Raw genomic sequence first — 12,251 nt, forward strand, 5'->3', positions numbered from 1 at the left:
ATGTCAAGTTCGAGGGCCATGGGTACAGGCATTGTCGAGTTATCACACCGACAAACTTTTTGCGTTGAAGATCACTGTGACATTGACCTGATGACACCTACTCGATAGGGGTCATAATCTGGTCAGTCACAGCCTCCAAGTCAAGTTCGAGGGCCATGGGTGCAGGCATTGTGAGTTAACACTTATTTCTAATTCAAGGTCACTATGATCTTGACCTTTGACTCAATGACACCTGATATCAATAGGGGTCTACTGGTTCGGCCCAGCCTTCATGTCAAGTTTGATGACCATAGGTCCAGTCATTGTTGAGTTATCACTTGGACATGCTTTGACAACATTTTAGCGTTAAAAGTCACTGTGACCTTGAACTTTGACCAGACGACCCCTTAGATCAAAAGGGGTCATCTACTGGTCAGGCCCCAACTCCACATCAAGTTTTTTTTCCATGGTACAGGCATTGTCGAGTTAACACTCAGAAATAGTTTTCAAGTTCAAGGTTCAGGTATTGTCAAGTTATCACTCAGACAAGCTTTGGTCTACCGACGGACTAACCAACATGTGCAAAGCAATATACCCCCTCTTCTTCGACATGAGAATTAAACAAGAGCTGTCACAGTATTTGACGAATGCCTGACACGACAACCTATACTCTATCTCCTTATTTGTAGCATTCCATTGTGAATAAACACCTAAGTGTGACCTTGACCTAAGAGGGACACGGGTCTTGCATGCGACACGTCGTCTTGGTATGCCGAACACATGTGGCAAGTTATATTAAAATCTGTCCATACAAGAGAAAGTTACAGCCCGGACACGACAACCTATACTCTATGTCCTTATATGCAGCATTCCATTGGGAATAAACACCTAAGTGTGACCTTGACCTTAGAGGTAGGGACACAGTTCTTGCATGCGACACGTTGTCTTGGTATGCCGAACACATGTGGCAAGTTATTTTACAATCTGTGCATAATATTCTGAGTTATTGAGACGGACGGACGGACGGACGGTGCAATTTTAATATGCCCACCTTCGGAGGCATAAAAATATTACTGGGTTGGAAATTTAATTACCTACCAAATTTGTATTGATCAATAATTGATAAAACAAAATATATACTAGAAAAATAAGTTTGAAATACATAGGATTCAAATTTCCAATATTCTCCAATAATCTCCTATGCAGTAGGAGTACATTTAGGAGCTCATTATCTATTGGCCACTGATGGTACTGGCAGGCCTAATGGCTTGGTTTGACATGAGGTAAAGGTTTAAAAGGTCACAGTCAAGGTCATCCAAGGACAGCATTGATATTTGTTTTCAAAATGTACACTCGAAGCAAATTTTATTGCGGTAGCTTCAGAAACAAAAAGTAGGTCAAATGAGGTTGGGCCAGCTTTGACCCCATAGGCAGTATTTGAACTTGGTAGAGGGAAATCATATGGGTCTAGTGGTTTCAGACAAGAAAATTTCACTTATATAAGTCTATAAGAAACTTGTGACACTGGGGTTTGACCCCAGGGGCATGATTTGAACAAATTTGATAGAGGACCATTATATGATACTACATACAACTACATACAACTAGGAGCACTGCAATGCGATGAAACCAGGTTTTGAATATGGGCGATGAGAAACTGGAGCCAATTAATTTCTTGTAGCTAGGTAATATACGCAGCCTTTATCTTTAACTTTTATCAAAATGAGATGTAACTGACAAATACTCTAGATAAGTATCATATGTGTTTAGTTTCTATCAAATCTCACAAAAGTTTTGGTGTGGAAACCAATTTTCTATTTTTATTAACAGTGACCTTCACCTTGTAAAAATGGTAAATCTGTGAGAGTGCAGCTTTTAAGAAATTGGGTTGAAACCAATTTTATGAATTAAGTAATAGTGACCCCCTCCTCCCCCCCCCCCCCTCAAAGCAGTCTCTCTGCTGTAGCACCCTGTCTTTTATTAAACCTGGCTATAACCCTATTACATGTATTTAATGTAAGGGAGATGATCTTCAACATTGGTTATAAATATGTGTCAACGCTTTCAAGTTCTAGCACTGTGATTTCTCAATTGCAAGTAAAAGCAATGCCAATACATTATCTAAATTTTAGCTACCTCACACCCAAATAAATATGAAAGTGAGGTACCCTTTGGGACCTATCAGTTATAGAACTATGGTTCTTCAAATGTGGTACAAACCTATGTTGCCGTCAACCAATTTCCAGTACAAAAAAAAATAATTTTCCAAAGAAGGCAATTTGAGAACACTGGGCAACAGTTTTTGTCCTTGAAATGGGCTTGAGTTTAACCTCTACTTGCTTATAATCATTCAATCAATTTTAAGTTCTTTCATTCATACAAGATGAGTGCTTAGAAAAAACTCCATATCAAGGGAGATAATTTGGTATCAATTGGTGACAGACTTGTGGTTCTTGTAATACATACAAGCTTGCGATAGGATAATGTGATCCTTCTCTGTTAAAAATCTTTTGAGTTGTAATGGAAAGTTAATTCATTTGTTGAATTTCAATTTGAATAAAAACATTTACAAAGGGCAATAAATCTGACAATATTGAAGTTAGTGTAATGCAACTTGAAACTTGTCACAAATATCACATTGTTACTGTGATCAAATTCATGAAGTATGAAGGAGATGTCTTTCTTTGCTTTTAAATTTATTAATAAACAAGCATCTACATCAAATTAATAACTCCCGTCTAAGGATGCTTAGTAGATGGAATGGAAATCAAGTGTTGATGAAATATTCCAACTGAAACATACCATGCAGGGCGGGAAATTTACCTGGGAATGGCTGAACTGAAAGTCAAAGTCCATCCTATTCCCCTAACCTAGGAGGATGTCTTGTGTTAATGTGAATCAGTTGAAGATATACTGTTGTATAACTTAACAGCCTCTCCTGTGTTAATGTTGAAGATATACTCTACCTTAAGAGCCTGTCCCGTTTTAATGTGGATCAGTCGAACCTGACTCTTGATAGTCTCCCATTTTGATCCATCATCACCGCGGTTCACTATTTCCTGAAAGTAAACATCCAAATGTCTTAACACATCTTAATTCTTAATTCCAGAACAATAATGATTAGAAAGTAAACAATGATGATGTTAACAATGTTGTAACTTTGACACAGTTCTGGACAATCTGACCACTGAAGTTATTTAGCTCTTCTAATTAAGCATCAAACTTTTACTGAAAAATTAATGAATTCTTCTTTTTTGGTTATGAATGTGTCATGTCAAGATAACAGTCTTACATGAGTTGCCATTTAATTCAAAATACAAAAAAACTGTAATGCTTGCCTAGGTCAGCACTTGACAACTTTTCCTAAACTTGTTTCATAATTATTTTTGTATTAAATGGCAAGTACTGAAAGATCATAAACATCCATGAAACAAATTACAGAAAAATTATAATGCGTGCCTAAGGCAGCACTTTGAAAAAAATATTAGCAATACATTTCTAATGTACCATGATTGGACGTAGCAGCCATCAATCATTATCATCATTGTGATGATGGTGATGATAATGATGATGATGATGATGATGATGATGATGATGATGATGATGATGACGATGATGATGAAGATGGTGAAGGTTGTGGTGGTGGTGGTGGTGGTGGAAATGGTGATGCAGGTGATGATAAAGATGATGATGATGATGATTATGGTGGTGGTGGTGGTGGTGGAAATGGTGGTGATGAAGATGATAATGATGATGATTTTGATGATGGTGGTGTTGGTGTTGGTAGTGTTGGTGGTGTTGATGGAAATTATTATTATTATTATTATTATATTGTTCTTGTTGTTGTTGTTGTTGCTACTGTTGTTGTAACTGTTGTTGTTTGTATATTTAATTGGATAAACATGCATTTGCCGTGAAGGCATTCATTTTTTAATGTAATATCAACAATCACTTCTCATTGAAATCTAAGGAAATAATAGATTTTAAAGGCAATTGTTCCGAATAATAAATCTAAGCATTAAATAATTCAATAATAGTTATAACAGGCAAAATTGTTAAAAAGAATTCATTTTAGCTTTTGAAAGATGTTTTATTATTATAATAAGACGCAAATGCAGCAACGCTGCATTAAAGCCGTACTTTTAATTTGACAATGCAATTTTGCAAACCTCAAGCTAGTGAACTAGGTTTTTAACCAAGAAGTCCCAGATTTATACTTATCAGAGATATGTTCAAACAATTAACCTGCTAAAATTTCATGAGGATCAACAGAAACTTTTCCATTAAATTTCGTATGAGGAAAAATGGAACATTTTATAAAAACATCAGCATTTCCTAAAAGATAAGCCCCAGAGACCTAGTTTTTGACCCCAGATGACACACCAAAGAAGCCATTCAGAACTCCTCAGCCATTTTCCATCGAAAAAAACCTCAGAGGTCTGCCCATACATCATTAAAAGTAGTTCATAAAATTCTAAATAATAGTTTAATGAATTGTAGTGTGTTCATGCGTATTTTGTATATCTTAGTTTAAATAGATTGTCTATGAATTGTATTATTGCATAAATAATCAAGATAAATATTAGAATGTGTAAAGTCATTACATTTCACTGCTAAATTGAAATTACTACATGGAAAATGCCCGAGGAGTTCCAAATGCAAAGAAGCAAAATATAAAGATCCTGAAAATACAATCATTGACTTTTTTGTTGCTGACAATGGTATGTGTGCCAGTGTGAAAGCATGTGTGTGTGTGCGTGCGTGTGTGCGTGCGTGCGTGCGTGCGTGCGAGCATGCATGCGTGAGTGTGTGAACTAACCAACTGTCATTTCTTTAAACCCTTAACAAAATATAACAGGAAACAAAAGGGTTAGTTCAAAGGATGTTGTTATGGCCAACCAATAATAGATCGATATTGGTTTGACTTTTAATGGAGTGACATACCACAAACCCGATGCCTGAATGGCAGAGGTATGAGGTTTTTACCCTACTCACCAACTTAGCTTGTTATGGTCTTATATGCAAAGGTATATTTTAATTGTATTGAATAGGGACTGATTACAACTTATTAGCCTGTTTATTTCTGTTTTTAGTTTTAAACATTTTAAAACTTAATCGGCAGAAAACTAACCTTATAAGCACTCATAAGGCTATAAACTTTGTTCCAGTTCACTCAAATTTCAATTTAAACACAATAATTGTAACAGAACAATAAACTGAACAATAGCCTTTTAATGCCACTAATGTGAACATGCGTGTCTTTAGACAATTAAAGATTTAGATTGAACACTGAACACTGATTCAAACAGATCTTTGGCAAAACAAAGAAGTGATATATAGAACTTCAAATTTCTTTTGTTCTTTCGATTCAATAGATTTTGAGTGTGTGCGGTTTATGGGTTTGTTCTGTTATTAAAATAAAGACTTAACATGTATGCAGTGGTTAAAACTGGAATGTAGAATAAATAGAACTAAAACTTTATACCGAACCTTAGTTAGCAATGCGACGAAACCAGGTTTTTGTTATGGGCAATCAGAAATTATAGCCAATTAATTTGTTGTATGACTTTATCTTTACTTTTATCAACAAGAGGGCCAAATGGCCTTGAATCGCTCACCTGTCATATATTGCACATTCTTCCATTATATACAAATATTGAAAACCTAAGCCTATGAACACGGGGCGTGGCCAATTTTGACCCCAGGGCTAAAGTTTGAACAATCTTAATAGTGGTCCGATAAAAGATGCTTCATACCAAATATCTAAGGCCTTCGCCTTTTGGTTTCGGAGAAGAAGATTTTTTAAGTTTTCATCATATACATATATAAGGAAACCCATGACCGCCCGGGTGGGGCCATTTTTTGACCCCAGAGCCAAAGATTGAACAATATTGGTACAAGTCAACTAGATGATATATCATGCCAAATATCTAAGCTCTTGTCACTACTTGATTTTACGTGTGTATCTATATATGTATATTTGTTATTAATTGTTGTATGTGGCCCATATTGAAAATTGGTATGTATACTAAATATGTTATCCAGTTTAAATTAAGACTTTACTTGTCTTTGTGAGTTCGGAGAAGATTTTTTAAGTTTTCACTATAACAAATATAGAGAAAACCCATCAGCCCCGGGGTGTGGCCAATTTTGACCCCAGGGCCATAATTTGAACAAACTTTGTAGAGGTCCACTCACTAGACGATGATTCATGCCAAATATCTAAGCTCTAAGCAACGTAAGTTCAGAGGAGATGATTTTTGAAGTTTTCACTATAAACATCTAGAGAAAACCCATGACCCCCAAAGGGGCCGGGGCCAATTTTGACCCCAAGGCCATAATTTAAACAGTCTTTGTAGAGGTCCACTAGACGATGAATCATGCCAAATATCTAAGCTCTAGTCCAAGTAAGTTCAGAGGAGAAGATTTTTGAAGTTTTAACTATAAACATATAGAGAATTCCCTAACCCCCCGGGGCGGGGCCAATTTTGACCCCAAGGCCATAATTTGAACAATCTTTGTAGAGGTCCACTAGACGATGAATCATGCCAAATATCTAAGCTCTAAGCAACGTAAGTTCAGAGGAGATTTTTTATTTTTTTTATTATAAACATATAGAGAAAACCCATGACCCCCCGGGGCGGGGCCAATTTTGACCCCAGGGCCATAATTTGAACAATCTTTGTAGAGGTCCACTAGACGATGAATCATGCCAAATATCTAAGCTCTAGTCCAAGTAAGTTCAAAGGAGAAGATTTTTGAAGTTTTAACTATAAACATATAGAGAAATCCCATGACCCCCGGGGCGGGGCCAATTTTGACCCCAAGGCCATAATTTGAACAATCTTTGTAAAGGTCCACTAGACGATGAATCATGCCAAATATCTAAGCTCTAGTCCAAGTTAGTTCAGAGGAGAAGATTTTTGAAGTTTTAACTATAAACATATAGAGAATACCCATGACCCCCCGGGGCGGGGCCAATTTTGACCCCAGGGCCATAATTTGAACAATCTTTGTAGAGGTCCACTAGACGATGAATCATGTCATATATCTAAGCTCTAGTCCAAGTAAGTTCAGAGGAGAAGATTTTTGAAGTTTTCACTATAAACATATAGAGAATACCCATGACCCCCCGGGGCGGGGCCAATTTTGACCCCAGGGCCATAATTTGAACAATTTTTGTAGAGGTCCACTAGACGATGAATCATGTCATATATCTAAGCTCTAGTCCAAGTAAGTTCAGAGGAGAAGATTTTTGAAGTTTTAACTATAAACATATAGAGAATACCCTAACCCCCCGGGGCGGGGCCAATTTTGACCCCAAGGCCATAATTTGAACAATCTTTGTAGAGGTCCACTAGACAATGAATCATGCCAAATATCTAAGCTCTAAGCAACGTAAGTTCAGAGGAGATTTTTGATTTTTTTTATTATAAACATATAGAGAAAACCCATGACCCCCAGGGGCTGGGCCAATTTTGACCCCAGGGCCATAATTTTAACAATCTTTGTAGAGGTCCACTGGACGATGAATCATGCCAAATATCTAAGCTCTAGTGCAAGTAAGTTAAGAGGAGAAGATTTTTGAAGTTTTAACTATAAACATATCAAGTATACCCATGACCCCCCGGGGCGGGGCCAATTTTGACCCCAAGGCCATAATTTGAACAATATTTGTAGAGGTCCACTAGACGATGAATCATGCCAAATATCTAAGCTCTAGTCCAAGTGAGTTCAAAGAAGAAGATTTTTGAAGTTTTCACTATAAACATATAGAGAAAACCCATGACTCCCGGGGCGGGGCCAATTTTGACCCCAAGGCCATAATTTGAACAATCTTTGTAGAGGTCCACTAGACGATGAATCATGCCAAATATCTAAGCTCTAGTCCAAGTTAGTTCAGAGGAGAAGATTTTTGAAGTTTTAACTATAAACATATAGAGAATACCCATGACCCCCCGGGGCGGGGCCAATTTTGACCCCAGGGCCATAATTTGAACAATCTTTGTAGAGGTCCACTAGACGATGAATCATGCCAAATATCTAAGCTCTAGGCCAAGTAAGTTCAGAGAAGAAGATTTTTTAAGTTTTCACTATAAACATATAGAGAAAACCCATGACCCCCAAAGGGGCGGGGCCAATTTTGACCCCAGGGCCATAATTTGAACAAACTTTGTAGAGGTCCACTAGACGATGAATCACGCCAAATATCTAAGCTCTAGGCCAAGTAACTTCAGAGGAGAAGATTTTTTAAAGGTTTTCACTATAAACATATAGAGAAAACCCATGACCCCCCGGGGCAGGGCCAATTTTGACCCCAGGGCCATAATTTGAACAAACTTTGTAGAGGTCCACTAGACGATGAATCATGCCAAATATCTAAGCTCTAGGCCAAGTAAGTTCAGAGGAGAAGATTTTTGAAGTTTTCACTATAAACATATAGAGAAAACCCATGACCCCCCGGGGCGGGGCCAATTTTGACCCCAGGGGCATAATTTGAATAAACTTTGTAGAGGTCCACTAGACGATGAATCATGCCAAATATCTAAGCTCTAGGCCAAGTAAGTTCAGAGGAGAAGATTTTTTAAGTTTTCACTATAAAGATATAGAGAAAACCCATGACCCCCGGGGCGGGGCCAATTTTGACCCCAGGGCCATAATTTGAACAATCTTGGTAGAGGACCATTTGGTGATCCTACCTACCATATATCAACGGCCTAAGCCTTGTGGTTTGGGAGAAGAAGATTTTTAAAGTTTTTCCTTTTGGTTGCCATGGCAACCAGAGTTCTGCATGGAATTGAATTCTTTGAACAACTTTGATAGAAGACAACCCAAGGAACATCCCTGTTTTATTAATATTGGCCCAGCAGTTAAGGAGGAGATGTATTTTAAGTAAATTTTTGACGGACGACGCACGCCGGACGCCGGACAAAAGGCAATCACAAAAGCTCACCATGTCACAAAGTGACAGGTGAGCTAAAAAGAGACGTAACTATCAATCCTAACTAAAGTTATTGGGCAGAAACCATTTTTCTATTTTTAGTAACAGTGACCTTGACCTTAGCTCCACCCCCTCAAAAGCAATCCCAAGCTAGCTCTGTACATAAGCTACCTACACAACAAGTTTTATCAATATCTATCAATGCTAACTAAAGTTATTGGGCGGACACCATTTTTAAATTTTTAGTAACAGTGACCTTGACCTTAGCCCCACCCCCCTCAAAAGCAATCCCAAGCTAGCTCTTTACATAAGCTACATACACACCAAGTTAATCAATATCTATCAATGCTATCAAAAGTTATTTGGCATAAAACATTTTTCTATTTCAAGTAACAGTGACATTGACCGTAGCCCCTCCCCACTCAAAAGCAATCCCAAGCTAGCTCTTCACATGCTACCTACACACCAAGTTTCATCAATATCTGTTAATCCTAACTCAAGTTATTGGGCAGAAACCATTTTTCTATTTTTAGTAATAGTGACCTTGACCTTAGTCATCCCCACTCAAAAGCAATTCCAAGCAAGCTCTTCACATAAGCTACCTACACACTAAGTTTCATCAATATCTATCAATGCTGACTTATGTTATTGGGCAGAAACCATTTTTCTATTTTTAGTAACAGTGACCTTGACCTTAGCCCCACCCCCCTCAAAAGCAATCCAAAGCCAGCTCTTTACATAAGCTACCCACATACCAAGTTTAATCAATATCTATCAATGCTATCAAAAGTTATTTGGCAAAAAACATTTTTCTATTTCAAGTAACAGTGACATTGATCGTAGCCCCTCCACACTCAAAAGCAATCCCAAGCTAGCTCTTCACATGCTACCTACACACCAAGTTTCATCAATATCTGTCAATTCTAACTAAAGTTATTGGGCGGAAACCATTTTTCTATTTTTAGTAATAGTGACCTTGACCTTAGCCCCTCCCCCCTCAATAGCAATCCCAAGCTAGCTCTTCACATAAGCTACCTACACACCAACTTTCGTCAAAATCTATCAATCCTAACTAAAGTTATTGGGCAGAAACCATTTTTAGTAACAGGCGACCTTGTCTTTAGCCCCACCCCACTCAAAAGCAATCCCAAGCTAGCTCTTCACATAAGCTACCTACACACCAAGTTTCATCAATATCTGTCAATGCTAACTAAAGTTATTGGGCAGAAACCATTTTTCTATTTTAAGTAACAGTGACCTTGACCATTTTTCTATTTTAAGTAATAGTGACCTTGACCTTAGCCCCTCCCCACTCAAAAGCAATCCCAAGCTAGCTCTTCACATAAGCAACTTACACACCAAGTTTCGTCAATATCTATCAATGCTAACTAAAGTTATTGGGCAGAAACCATTTTTCTATTTTTAGTAACAGTGACCATGACCTTAGCCCCACCCCCCTCAAAAGTAATCCCAAGCTAGCTCTTCACATAAGCTACCTTCACACCAAGTTTCATTAATATCTATCAATGCTAACTAAAGTTATTGAACAGAAACCAATGTTTGACGCCCGCCCGTCCGCCCGCCCAACGACAACCTCATTCTAATAACCTGGTTTTCGTTGAAAACCTGGTAAAAATTTATACCGCAATTAAATTCAATACATTATACTGCTTTTAGTTCAAGAAATTATACTGCTATAAAGCTCAAGAAATTATACTGCTATAAAGTTCAAGAAATTTTACTGCTATTCAGTTCCAGAAATTATTCTGCTATCAGGTATAAGAAATTATACTGCTGCCACGTATAAAATATTATACTCCTACTAAATTCAAGAAATTATACTGCTATTTAGTTCAAGAAATTATACTGCTATTTAGTTCAAGAAATTATACTGCTATTTAGTTCAAGAAATTATACTGCTATTTAGTTCAAGAAATTATACTGCTATTTAGTTCAAGAAATTATACTGCTATTACTTTAGAAATACTGCTGCTAATAAGTTCAAGAATTTATACCGCTATCAAGTTTAAGTATTTATACTGCTATTAAATTAAAAAAATTATACTACTATTTAGTTTAGAAATTATACTGCTTACAAGTTCAAGAATTTATACTGATATTAAGTTTAACTATTATACTGCTATCAAGTTCAAGATATTATACTGCTATTAAGTTCAAGATATTATACTGCTAATAAAGTAACCTGTTATTAAGTTAAAGAAATTATACTGCTATTAAGATCAAGAAAATTATAGTGCTATTAAGTTAAAGATATTATAGTGCTTTTAAGTTCATGAAATTATACTGCTATTGAGCTCAAGATATTATACTGATATTAAGTTCAAGATAAAATACTGCTATTGAGCTCAAGATATTATACTGATATTAAGTTCAAGATAAAATACTGCTATTGAGCTCAAGATATTATACTGATATTAAGTTCAAGATAAAATACTGCTATTGAGCTCAAGATATTATACTGATATTAAGTTCAAGATAAAATACTGCTATTGAGCTCAAGATATTATACTGATATTAAGTTCAAGATAAAATACTGCTATTAAGTTCAAGAAATTATACTGCTATAATAAGTATTTTTCTTCAGATTGATTTATTGTGATATTTAATCAATGGTCATGACCATTGTATAAATTAAACAATAAATTGGTCTGAAAAAAAGGATATATACTATTTCTAATATTTATAATTTTATAACAATATAGGTAGAGATGGCTCATTGAACGAATATACCAGTAATCAAATAAATGTATCCATGCCTTGTGTATATAAAGTTGATCGGTTCATATATCACTGTATTTTAATAAAATTCCAGTTTTTATGACATCAGCAGTCCATATCATATTTTTGGTAGGTCCGGATCTCGCCAAAATTATAAAAAAGGACCACTGATGTCATAAAACTGGTGAGAGCAGCTTGCGATTTTCACAAAGGCGAGGAAAAGTATAAGCTTTACTCAATGAAACACTTCAAAAGCTGTTTAAAACTATTGAATGGCAATATAAAGTGCTCGGTATAATATAAGAAATATAACACTTCAAGCCCTATATATGGCATTATAAGGACCGCCTTGGTCAATATACACCTTCAGGGGCTGACCGGCTGGTTCTTATAGTGTCATATGATCCTCAGTTGTGTGTAATATTTCTTAAGTAATTGTTGATGGGCACCCAACATTAGTTTTGATGCCGAAATCAGACCAACTTTTTAAGTCCGCTAAATTTAAGTAAAAAACATGAAATAACGATCCGCTGCATTGTAGCTGTAAACATACCCTGCTGTGTTAAAAATTTAAATGGTCCGCTGAACACTT

General features: G+C 36.4%; 1 protein-coding gene across 1 annotated transcript in view; it reads right to left on the minus strand.

The window, feature by feature from the left end:
• The window catches only part of LOC128223825 (protein O-mannosyltransferase 1-like), a 92,367-nt gene that overhangs the window by 60,940 nt on the left and 19,176 nt on the right, over positions 1-12,251 (minus strand). The window contains exon 12 of the mRNA XM_052933245.1: positions 2,946-3,038. Within this exon, the coding sequence (XP_052789205.1) occupies positions 2,946-3,038 (93 nt within the window). The remainder of the gene's footprint in view (positions 1-2,945; positions 3,039-12,251) is intronic.

Source organism: Mya arenaria, chromosome 17 (assembly GCF_026914265.1).
Source record: "Mya arenaria isolate MELC-2E11 chromosome 17, ASM2691426v1".
NCBI lineage: Eukaryota > Metazoa > Mollusca > Bivalvia > Myida > Myidae > Mya > Mya arenaria.